Here is a 13140-nt window from a genome sequence, read left to right as displayed (position 1 = left end):
AAATTCCATTTAAACAAAGTATTTTTGTCAGGCTATAGTGAAGTCACTCAAATCATAAGCACTATGCAATTATGACATCTATAGATTTGGTGCTCTTCCTGGAGCCCTCAATTTTGGGACTACATAAAAATTGCCTGAATAAATAAAAAAATTTCAGAATCATACTGTCTGTTTTGACAATATAGAGGACAGAAGTTCTAAAATCCCCAAGTCCACAACCCTATCAAATAATTTAATAGTAAAATGATATAGTTCCAAGAACATATTACTACTTGTACTGACAATTGCACTATTTTGCATTGAGGTTTTTTTACCAGTACGTAGTAGAAGCAAGCAAAAAGGAATTTTTTTCCCTTTACACAGATTGCTGAAGTAGTTTATGTTGTCTATGGAGCAAACACCATTATTTCTATACAATTCAGAAGATCTAAAAAATCAGAATGAAATATTTCAACTGATGCTTGCACTATGCAGGGTTTCCTGAAGAGCAGTAATTACTGAAGCATTTCTGGAATTATCTACTCAGATCTCTTTTGAACACAAAAAACCCAAGAGACAGATTGGATCTACTCAGCATTAGACCAGACTCAGATTAATAACCTTAAAAACTTTCCATCTTAATGAACAACATATAAATATTTACAGAAAAGCCTATTACAAACATATTTTTTCCAGCACTTTAGTGTGTCACATTTTACTAGAGCTAGTTCTAAATTTAAGAGTTTTATTTTTAACATATTTTCTGTATCCTGAACATCCTAAGTTATAACTGAATAAATACTAAGCAGCATGTCACAATATATCTCAGTTAAGTGAAACTTTTGATTCTAGAAAATAGTATGTGTCTTGGCAATTTTATCAATACATCTGAGCTACTCAAAACATTTTTAAAGAAGCAAACATTGAATGAAAACAGTGATAGCCTTTAAGGTAGCAATGTACTTATACATATGAAAAAACTAATCAAATTATTAGAATTGCTGAAAGACCTCAGAAATAATTTCAAATATCAACCTGATTGTACTGGACAACCTATGCTGTGGCCCCTGGAAGTGTTAATCAGCTCTAAGGCTTTGGTGGGTAATCCAGCAGCACCCTGACTTCAGACAGGGACAGAATCCAAGAACTGTTATTTCCCTACTTTTGTGCCGTTATCTCTCCCACACTCTTGCTTTTCAGTTTTTATGAGAAGCAAACTAAAGGAGCTGCAATGTGCTTGGATGGGTTTCCTGTTCTGCAAGACAAGGGTCCAGTCCTGAACTGGGAACCACAGGCAGCATTTATCTTGTCTTAAAGACATAGCTTTTAGTACACTAAATGTACCCATGAATTTCAGAAAACAAGCTCTACCAAACCCTGTATTTTCCATCAAACATACTGCACCTCTACAATGAAGGCTTTTCTTTCAGATTCACTTTCTATCTGTTTAATGGCAACATCTTTAGCTCGCCATTTTGCCTTGCAGACCACACCAAAGGCTCCTCTTCCAACAACCTAGAACAAAATACAAAACACTAGAGTTAAAACTTGAAATGGTTTCATTCACTGTGCAGGAATTCACAAACAGAAAAGAAATTTAATATAGAAAACTGAAGATACATAGGCTTGAGTTTTGCAGTAGGAATGGAATACTATGCCATCAAAACATAGCTGGTCTTAGCTAAGCTTGCTCAAGTGATCATTTACAGAAAAATTGGAAAGCATGCATACAAAACACTTTATTACTAATGTGCAGTGATAGTATTTCAGAAAAGCATAGTCTCAATTACTTAGAACAAGATTTGCAGAGAAGGAAATTAGAGGAATGAGACTAATTCTTTTTCGGTTTCAGTCATGAAATTATAATTATCTGCTGTATTTGCTTATTCTTGCTAAAAACAGGAATTAAGACTTCTGAAGTTTAAATGGATACACAACTGCACAGGACCATGATGAAATTGGGACAAGATCCAGTTTGCTCAAAGTTATCAGTTCATTTTCTCACAGATCACTCAAGAGTGCGATAGCAGTAAATTATCCTGCAAGTCCTCCAAAAAAGCACTGTGTCTATAAACTAAGCTTCTCCCATTTCTGTTGAACTTGGCTTTCTAGCTTATTTAGAATTAGCATTGACTAAAACCACGAAAAAATGTAACTTTGCAAAAGTAGTAGTAGCAGCTTCTGTATACTAGTGTTTAAGTAATCTTTAACCTTTGCTGTGAAGAAGCTTTTACATCACCATTATTTACAGGAGCTCTTTGAAATCAAGTATAGAAATGAAAGCAGGATAGAAAGGTCACTTTCAGTTACTGGTGAATTACACATGATGTTTAATTGAAAGTTCACTTCTTTTAATTGTTCCTCAGAGGAAAATGGCAACATACAGGAATAATTAGAAAACACGCACATGAGATGTAAAACTGAGATGAAGGCATTGACAAAACAGTGTCTGCAGCCACTACAGGAAAGTACAGACAAGTGTGTTGTTACTCATAGGCTCAAAAGAAAATGCTGAGGAGGAGGAAACCGAAGGCACATACAGACAAAGAAGGAAAAGGAGCTCCTCCAGATCCAAAAAACGTAAAGCAGGCAAGATGAGAAGCAGGAGAGGGGAGGAGAAACAAAGGGCTGACTACCTTTATGTAATCCATTCTTGAGTTAGGTTCTTACTAAGTTCTTTCCAAAAAAATTAACAGTGAAACTGATTTCCCCTGGGAATGGGATTAAAAAGGCTACAGGTGCATAACTCAAGACTGGCTAAACTATCATGACGGATATGAGCAAGTCTGCAATCAACACCCCAATTCGAAGAGATGAAAAATATAAATTAAAAAAACCCCATCAAGATCTTGCATTAAGAAAGATCAAAAAGGGGAAATTAGGCTTAATATTTCTTAAAAGTTTCATGTGGATTTAAGAGACAACTGCCTGTGACAGCCATGGTGATCAATGACCTCTGTGTCTTTGGTTTCCTTATTACGATAAGAAATATTTTTCTCCTTTACATTACAGCGTGCACTTAGCCTTCCAGGAGCTCCTGTCATCTCACCTTTACCTCCCACAACAGTGGTTCACAGACTGAGTCTGTGATAAGATTTGTACAGGAGATGGACAGAACATGCCCCGTTCTGTTCCATTAAAGAACAGGACCTGCTGACTATAACCCCATCCCCCTGCCAAAGTGCAGGGCCTTGATTCTTGTCCTGACATAACACACACTATTTTCTTGCATTCCACAAGAGAGGTTGGAAACCCCTAGCCATATGAATGATAGATGAGCAGCCTACAAAAATAGCACATATAAACAAATCGGAAACAATGAGTCACTAGAAGACATAAAAGTCCCAAACAGTCTTCCTTGATGTTTCCTTTTCTCTCAGACCATGTTTTGAACAAAAATGGCCATTTTGTTGGGGTTAGCAGACCCCCTACCTTCTACTGCTGCAAGAGTCGTCCATTACAAAGCCTCTACCCACCTTGCACAGCACATGACCAGACCTACAGAATAAGGAAGATCTCGTCAGTCGGTGTGTGTGCCATAAAGTCTGCACTTTGCAGAAATGGTGATTAGTGAGCACGTAAAAATCCACTGTGCAAGCACCTGGGAAATACTAAGGAGAGTTAATGAGAGAAGAATGCCACAGAGCAGCTTCTGCAGGATGAAGTGTATTGGCAGCAGCTATACAGTTCCACATCTGGTGCTTCCCTACACGGTGAAGGACTCCAAACAGGGTTACCCAAGTGAGTGGGAAGAACTCTCCCTCCGCCTAGGGAAAAGGAGATGGGCACATAGTGAATTCTTCTAGGTGGATACAACTGGCCTTATGGTGCAAGCCTCTATGAGACACCTTTTAGAAGGTTCCTTTTCTTAACGTATCTTTTCTCATACTCTTTCACAGTTTTCAACTACAACTCTGTTACATTTAATCCAGTGACAGAAACAAAAAGAGTTATTTCAGAACAGTGAATACAGGTCAGTTAAAAGATTGGTCTCAAAATTTAATGAAGTAATTTGACTTTTTTTTTTTTTTTTTTTTTGACTTAGCCTGAATAACTTACAACAGTTTGTGATGGGTCAGGCTTACTTTTTTTCCTGGCTAGTCGTATCTTTCCCTGCTGAAAAGACTCGTATATGTCAATATGTACAAATACACTATATGGATTATGTATATGATTTTATTTTATAACTATGCAATATACACTATATATATTTTTATACATTAAATATGTTTATTTTTCAGATGTATAACAAAGAAGAAAGCTCATGGATCTGTTCCATTTAATTCCACGTGGTATTCAGCTCATAAGTCAATATAAATGCATACTGCTCCCCTAAAGATAAAGCCATGACTATTTGCAAGTTTCATCTTGAGAACTGGTACATGTATTTCCAGTTCATATACTAAAGAAATCATTATTTTCATGTTGTTGTATTTTTAAATGATGTTTCTATTAAATGAAGAAACTCACAGAAACAAATATACTGTCCAATGTAGTGTTTTACATTGAGCCATGAATGTCACAATATTTGGGTTTTAGCTGAAAAGTGGAATAAATTCCAAGAATCAGATGTATTTTAAGAAGTCCCCCTGATGACTGGAAAAAAAAAAAAATCAGTGTCCAGCACCAAGAAGAAGAGTTTCCAAGGCAATCTGAACCTTAATTACATTATAGAAAGCTGTGAGACCATCAGGTATGTAAATTTTATTGCTGGTGAAAAGAGTTTTATAAATGATCATGCAGTCAAGGTTTCATAACAATTTATCAGCAACCTGGTGGCTGCTCAGGCAGAGGGTTGAACTTGAGAAGAGGACATGAATGCAGAGAATATTTACCTAGGATACAGGGAAAACAGAAGAGCTGATCCTCCATTAAAGCAGCTCAGGCTCTTGGATAGTACATGAAAGGAGCAACCATCAGAAACAATGTTAGATCCAACGCAAATTGAAGTTTTCCATACATGAAAACTCAGTGTGTTTTTCCTACTTAATCTGGAGAGAGTATCTTACTCATCGCAAAAACCCCTTTGCAATTGACAGAATGCAGCTTGTGGTGGAGTCCATTTACATATCATTGTCCTCCCTTAAATTTATTCTTTAAAGAAGTAAGTCTTAGATACTGTCAGAATGGGTTTAAACACTACATAATTTCCTCCAGCACCGCATGCTGGAACTAAGTAACTTAATATCACAGGAGGGAGGCACTGCCTGAACTTTAGTTTCTTCTGCTCATTTCTCCTTGTCCCCTGCTTTTGGTGCCACACCATATGTTTGGGCAATAGTACATATTTGGAATTATATGAAGCACAGTTAATGCAATTATTGACACAACAAATCAATAAACAGCAGTTGATCTGTAGCACTGTGTACACTTGGAAAATTATCTAAAAATAAACACATTCTTTTGGTAAAAGATGCTGTTCCTTTAAATATCTTCTAGGAGAAAAAAGGAAAACATAGGGCAGATGAGACATTTAGAAACAGAGTAAGAACAAGTCTGTTTCTACCTTTCTCACAGAAGAGAATTAAGTTTGTCAAAAACCACTCGGTACATGACACAATAGCATTTTAAACTGGAAGCAATATTTAAAGACATTCAAAGTTTGAAAAGCGCATTAGAATTTATTCTTCTACCTATAAAATACATACCAGTAAAAAGTTACATTTTACTGTGTGACAAAGTGACACGGTGAAGGACAGTGCCATTTGCATGTTTTCCAGATAATGTATTTAGAGTCTTATTTAAAGAATATGAACTATACAAGAACCCTGGAACAAGCATTACCTCTGTCTCTGTGTACAAATAGTATCAAATGCTGTACATAAACAAAGATACATGATACTGACTTGTAAGTATGTAGACTATACTGACTGTTAAGTTATGTAGACTAGAAATCATGCAGGAAATAGAGACTGCAGATATGTTAAGACCTTAAGGATGTATTTTGTCCTAAGGGATGTGACCAAAAATTTCCCCTCCCCCAGTAAAACAATAAAAATGCATCTGTATTTATTTAGATACACCATAATCTCCTAACAAATGTCAAAACTTTGGAATAAATGATTTCAACTTTGCATTAACTGCACAGGTTTTCTATTAACTCAAAAACATAAAAATGCAAAGTTTTTCTCCACCCATAAAGCTTCCATGTAAGGTAGTTCTGCCTGCTGAATACCTAGTGCTTTTCTTTCTAAAAAAGCCCCCTTGCTGGATATATAAGACAGCAATAAACTATAATAGCTCCCTGGTTAGCAGACATAGTATTCTTTGGAGAACTGACTTCCTAATTTGCAGTATCTACTGCATGACATGCTCATTTACGATTTAGGGAAGCAAGACAGTTACAAAAATCCAACAACAGAAACCCAACAAAACCTGTGCTTCCAAAATGACAACAGGCTTAAACTTCTATTTAATATCTATGTTGCTTTGTTTACTGGTATATTTGCTAATGAAATGGTATGTATGCAAATAGAACGTTTGGATCTCTCCAGCTCCAGACACTCCATAAGACAGAGTAGAAAAAAATGTTCTATAATGCATTCTAAAATACAAAAAAAGAATCACATTTAAAATACAGTTGCTTCTACTCTCTCTGTCTACCAGAGCTCCAGCAGTACCAATAAAGTCTACTAATATTTTCAGTTTTTCACACATCTGCCTGTATGGCACACAGAGCATAAATTAACAAAAAAGCGCCAAAAGAAGCCATGAACAACAGTTTAGAGCTTCTAAAAATATATGCCTACACTTTCTATCATTCATTCAACTAGCCTCAAATTCCAGCTTTGGTTCCTCTGTGTGTGCTATGCTTTATTAAGTAAGTTGAAGCACATAGGCCCTGTGCCACAAATGACTGTGGCCAATACCCTGGCAGCACTTTTAGGAAGGAGTTTGGATCTATCTGCCAATTCTTACAGCTATGTTGTTTGACTGGTTAAGTTTATTTGTACTAGCGTCAGCACAACTCTAAATGTTGCTTTTCCTTTCTGGGATTCATACAGCAGTGAAGAAACCTCCAAATCCTTTCCACTCCCCCACCCTGAAAATCCCTGTAAGCAATCCTATTAATTTGAAGTAAACTAAGTCCTTTAGTTTAGATTTAGTTTCCAAGTTTCAATTTAGAAGCTATGCAAAACAACATAGGAAAAAAATATTTCTTCCTGAAAGAAGCTGTTATTAAAATCAACTTAGATTGTTAATAAATATAGGCAAGTTCTGCTTGACAAACTCATACAGTTGGTCCCTTTCTAGGGTTTCATCTGTTAGAGCTGTGTAACACTCTGTACAGTTTTCATTCAGTGGCTTGTATATCTGAATTTAGTTCTGTTTTAAGAACCAATTCTCTTTTCAACTTCTTTAGAACACGTTTATGAAGAATCCAAGTATCATCTTACATATTCCTGAAATTATAGAATCATAGAATGGTTTGGGTTGGAAGATGATCTAGTTCCAACCCCTCTGCCATGGGCAGGGACACTTTCCACTAGACCAGGCTCCTCAGAACCCCATCTAGCCTGCTCTTGGAAATTATGTTTCCAGAAATTCTTCCTTTGCTCTGAACATGCAACCGAACTTCCCTGCGTTTTTACAGCTCAAGTCATTCCAAGAAACGCATGCATCTCAAAGATTACAGTTTATCAACTTATAGTTTCATTCTGGCTTATCACATACTGAAAAGCTTTTATGCACTGATAGGGTTTTATTCATTTGTCTCAAGAACTGAACTCACTTTAATTACCAGCAATTTAAAAACATTAACAAAACAACTGTCGGATGCTCTAGTATGAATCAATTTGTTCTGTTAGAGCAGCCCAGAGTGGATTGCTGCTTCAGAAACAAGATGTTGGGTAAAGAGGCACTCAGGGTGCAGGACTCTAAGGTGAGCTTTCTGGGCTGGCACTGTCTAAAATTACTGGTCTTTGGAAAAAAAAAAAAAAACCAAACCAAAAAACAAACAAGTATTCTGCAACCAGTCAAACACTGGTAACAATCCACTGGGTGGAACAAATAAGGGACATGTGAAACTTGCTCTGTTGTTTCAGATTTTTTTCGTTAGGGAAAGGTATTAGACAAAGAACTCTATTATTATCTCATAAATATGGATCTTGCTTTCATCACTGGAACAGGAAGATCTGTGGGGTTTCTTTCCCATGTGTGCTTTATGAGAGTGAAGTATGAGTCTCTTTTGCAGGACACAAACTGATTCACTGAATATATCTGCACGTGTAGAAATGCGTGTAAAGTGCCACATGAACAGTCTAACTAGCTTATTAGCCATCTTCTAACTCACTGCACAGTAAATTTCATCCACACGGAATTGGTGTTGCATAACTACTGCTATAAATTCACACCCCAGCTGACACTTCAGCTATTTTCTTATGTAAATGAATGAAGAGAATCTTCCATTGGTGTAACTTAATTACATTTAATTAGTTATTTGAATTAATTCAGAAATGCATTTAAAGTAAAATCAGAGAAAATACTGGCGTATGTTTTCACCATGTACTTATTTTTTGCCTTTGTTTTTGAATACCCAGCTTTGCACCTTGAGGTCTTACTGAAAAAGGCTGAGAAATTCGACTGACTTCAAATGGATTTCTAACTACCACTCTTGGTTCATGAGAACCAATCCCAGATCTCAAATCACATCTGGTTCTTCTCCAAATTTCTTCCAATTTTTCAGACTGGTATTCTATAACTGGGGATGATTCCCCAGAATATAGAAACAATGGAGGTAGTAACAGCTCCATGTTCAACAGTAGCTTACACAAAACCGCTTTACCTTGAAATGGACATCCATCAGTCACTGCATCTAACTTTTTAGAAGTTAACTATATAAAGGGGAGCAAAACCCAGTTGCCTTGCTGTGTTGCTCATTCTCTTGCCTCTGAGTTCCTTTGCTCCAGAACTGGAAAGAACACATGTAGTTCTCAGCACACTAGTCAGTTAATGAAATTATTCAACTATTTAAAAAATATCTAAGATAGGTGGACATACTATAAATTGCATCTCCTTACTTGCTGGGACCTTAAGTAAATTTTCTAAAATAAATATTTATAAAGCCCAGCCCTTAATCTCAAAGAAAAATTACCCTAATTCTCTTAGAATTAATTACTGCCCAAATAGATTGTTGAAAATAAACTTCACTGTAAACTGCAATATGCCAGTAGAGCATTAAACAACAGTTTTCAAATAATTTACTTTCAGACCATCCAAAAGTAACTTGCAACTATGCAAATATGGCGTTAGTTTTTTAACTTGTCTACATCAGGCAGTGAGTGACTGGGCAGGGTTGCAGTATACATGACCAGACATGTACCTCTGGCTGTGCAATCCAAGGATACACACATCATGTGATGAAGAGGTCCACAGTTTGGTCATGTATGGGACTGTTACCCAGTTACCTGGTGGAGGAAAGCCTAGGGAATTTTCAGGAAAGAGTGGCAGGGAGTAGGCTGCCAGAACAATTAAAACCAAAGTCTGTTTGTTGCTTAGATGTGGAAACTCCTCTGGGAAGAAAAAACAGGAGTTGTTCTATATTTAAATACGAGATTTTAAAACAAGGCTATTAGGCTTTTTATTGTTGACTTAGTTTCAGTTATGTTAGGGGTTTTTTTCACTTTCTAATGATTTGTCTATTTAATACTAAAATTTTTAAATGGACGTTTTCACAATTGAAAACTTGCACAGTAAAATAGAGAGCACTTCTGTTGAACACAAGTTTTATGTTGTTTTTCCCCTTTCAGTTTTGAAGATGCTCCTGCTGTGTCACATCAATTTTGATTTGACTCCAACTCTTTCATAGTAATTGTCTCTATGCTTTACTTCATTTTAAGCACTTGAAATAACAAAAAGGCAGACTGAATGAAGCTGGAGACATGTTTGACTGGTGAGAAGAAACACTACAGTTAGTCATGTGCATGGTAGCTAAAGTGAAATATGGCATATTCTTGTTTTATCTTAGTAGAGTCCAGACAAACCTAAATGAAAGTGCACTTATAGATCTCACATTTATTAGCAAGGTCTCTGGGCCTGCAAGTATTCCAGAACTTCAATATCTATTAATAAACCAGTGGCAGAGTGGGACTGCTATCTGCTGACAAGACAGCCTTGATAATACAACAGCAAAGCTATGATTATAAAAGCATTTGAGTTTCCAGTGTAGATTCCTTAACACTCCATTTTGAAACATTTGAAGTTTGCCAAGCATAAATATGACCATTTTGAGATATCACAGCCACTTAAAATCCTTGAAAACTTCTGAGCCTAAAGTGAGAGCACAGAAAATCCTCAGTAACGATGTGTGTTTTGTTATGACTACGAAGTTGACTATTTGTGCTCAAACTGCATCATGAGTAAGAGGCCAACACCCACAGCTCAGAAAAGCAAGGTCTAAGTATGATCTCCAATCCATCTGTTTTCTTGTAAAGTAGGTCTTATTTCTTCCTCTGTGCAATGACATTTAGACTGCGTTCAGCACTAGGGTATCCCCATTGCCTATAAGAACTTCTGGGAGGACAGGGACACTCAAAATGTTATGCCAGTTGTGACCAGATTTTTTCATGGAAACAACACTTTATCAAGTTCTCTTGCTTATAACACATGAGTTTTGTTATGTCTACAAAGATACTGTGTTGAGAATAAACAACTGCATTAAACAAATTTCTACTTGGACATTGTCTCTAGACACATTTTTGTGCTGACAGTCCTGTTTCTGCAACTGCCAGGCGCACACGTGCGGGACGAAGTCAAGCTCTGAGCACCAAACCTTAGAATGCTAAACTCTAGTTACACCAGTTACACACTATGCAGCTCCACATTTCCTTTTTGCAAAACAATCCTTGCTAACAACTTCCCCAAGGGTGCTGTGAGGATTAAAGATTTGTATAGAACTTTATTCATTCAGAGGGCTATGACTAACACAGCAGATGTGGTACTCACTTCTATGAGCCATCACTGGGCACCTTTTCACGATGGATAACCTGCTCAAACTTTCTTCACTGGGTGAGAAACGCTATTTCTCCCAAAACATGTGATTCGATCCCCGGCTATTAGTAAGTATTGCAAAAACAACTAAAATACCTTCACTTCAGAATAGTTAAATGCATAAAGGGAGGCAGAACAACTAGACTTACAGAAACAAAAATCTTCATGATTGCCAAATTCATAGAAAGAGACGAAGGCAATCTTTTGAAAGATATTGTCTCCTGAAAATTCTCAGTGCCTGCTATGGTGAAAGCCAAAGTTACCACAATGCTACCTGAATACAGCAGAAAGTGTCCTGGTGCTCCATGGAAACACAGATTTTAAGGTCCCTGAACTATCCCCAGGAGACCCAAGCCCAGCAGGATTATTATGAACAAATCAGTATCTAGCAAACTACTCTAAAAACCTGAGACGCAGGTTGTCATACCTGTCAAAGCTAACACAACACTCCATTTCCACAAAAACTTTTTAAGGAAAAGAAGGCAATTAATACTGAAAGAGAAAGATGGTAATCTACAAATAAAAACACAGAGACTGTTTCAGCTGTATTGTTAGGTCCAGACTCTACAAGCTGGCCTCATCAAATTTGTTATGGATCTACATGAAGCAACTTCATTCCTGTAGAGAATTTAGGAGGGGACAAAGGAAAAGACAGCAGCAATATTTTTGTGTAATTCTGAGAGTCAAACAACACTGTAGTATATAAAGACTACTGAGCCTATTTATTAACTCACACAAGCCACCCTAGATCACACCCACCCTACTTTCACAGGAACCCCAGACTGATGAAAGGTACACCTGAAATAAGTTCTCTATGTGATTTTCACAGAAGAAAATCTTCCTTCCAGCTTTGTTATACAATAACTGAATGTCACTTCTTGGGTAACAGGCACAGGTCACAAATGAAATGTTACACATCCACGACTGCGACATCACTAGCCCAAGTGAAAAAAAAATAAAAATCTGTTTATCCTTACAGCTCTGTGAGCTGTAAATTTAGAAAATAATTAAGACTGGTATGATCATTATATATACAATGCCTCAGCTTGGTGGCAGAAGGTGAAAGCAGGGGCACAGAGAAACAGAGATCTGAAAGAAACAGTAGAATTAACAGTTCCCTCTTGACAACTATGTTTGCCACCCATACTGAAGTGGGTGGCAAAATGGGCGGCGAAACTTTAACATCCTGAATAAATCAATCGCATTTAAATAAAACTCCACAGTAAGGCATCGAGCAGCAGGGCCAGCAGAAGTAAGTTGGCACCTCCGCTCCCAGCTAGACCGCCTTGGTTCGCTGGTGCCGGCCGCTGTAGCATCCACGGGGAGCACAGAACGCCCGGTCAGGCACACCGCGGGGGTCCCGGCGCACCCGGGACGCCTCGGCGGCCCCTTCCGCAGAGAGGGACGGCGCCGGGGAGGAGAGCCCGGGGGCGCTCGGGGTCTGCGCGGCGGGGCCCAGGCTGGCCGCGCCCGAGGAACGAAGGGGACGGCGGGACCCTCACTCACCTCTTCCACCTCGATCTCTTTGTAGTCGATTTCTTCGAAGTTGAGGACCGGGGGGGTTTCAATCATTTCAGCGGAGGCGGCAGCGGACATGCCTCCTCCTTAGCCGCAGGGAGGAGAGCCGGCCGGGGCTCGGCGGCGGTCCGGTACCAGGCAGCCGAGGGCCGGGGCTACGCGGGGCTCGGCGGCGGTTCCCGGCGCAGGTCGGGGCGGGCCTGGCCGAGGCGCCGCCGGGGCCGCATCCGCGGCGGCCTCGGGCCTCACTGGCGGCGGGCACAGGCCCCGGCGCCGCCGCTGCGCATCCCGCCCCCTCCCGCAGCCCCGCGGGGCGCCGCACTGACTCCCCTAGGCCGCGGCCTCTGCGCAGCTCGGCACCGTCTCGGCCGCGCGTCCCCGGGCGAGAGAAGACGGCGTCCCCGGGGCCGCAGCCGGGCTCCTCCGCCAGCCCCAGCGGCGGCAGCGGGAGAGGGGGCCGCGGCGGGGGTGGGGGAGCCGCTCAGAGCCGCGCCGCGGCCGCCGCCGCTGACATCAGAGCAACTTCCTGCTGCCCCGGCCGAGGAGGGAGGGACGGAGTGAGAGAGTTAGGGAGGGAGGGAGCGCCAGGCGGGGGCGGGCAGGGAAGCGCCGGCAGCAGCGGCCTCTCGGGCGGCCGCGGCGGGGCCACGGCCT

The 13140-nt window shown here is 39.7% G+C and overlaps 1 protein-coding gene across 5 annotated transcripts in view; it reads right to left on the bottom strand.

Annotated features, from left to right (window-relative positions):
• Nucleotides 1-12897, bottom strand: part of MAP3K7 (mitogen-activated protein kinase kinase kinase 7) — a 47442-nt gene extending 34545 nt beyond the window's left edge. For 2 of the 5 annotated variants that reach the window (XM_066179542.1, XM_066179543.1), the window contains exons 1-2: nucleotides 12475-12894; nucleotides 1384-1494 (exon numbers count right to left, since the gene is read on the bottom strand). In XM_066179542.1, coding sequence (XP_066035639.1) covers nucleotides 1384-1494; nucleotides 12475-12564 — 201 coding nt within the window. In that variant the 5' untranslated portion in view covers nucleotides 12565-12894. Of the gene's footprint in view, nucleotides 1-1383; nucleotides 1495-12474 lie in introns of all 5 variants that reach the window. The other 3 variants (XM_066179544.1, XM_066179545.1, XM_066179549.1) reach the window with 2 other exon arrangements.
• Between the last annotated feature and the right edge of the window lie 243 nt (nucleotides 12898-13140).

Source organism: Chamaea fasciata, unplaced genomic scaffold (genome assembly GCF_029207755.1).
Source record: "Chamaea fasciata isolate MVZ Bird 193981 ecotype frontalis unplaced genomic scaffold, bChaFas1.0.hap1 SCAF_3, whole genome shotgun sequence".
NCBI classification, from domain to species: Eukaryota; Metazoa; Chordata; class Aves; order Passeriformes; family Sylviidae; genus Chamaea; species Chamaea fasciata.
The sequence above is the reverse complement of the archived record's forward strand: the minus strand, read 5'-3'. Positions and strand labels throughout refer to the sequence as shown.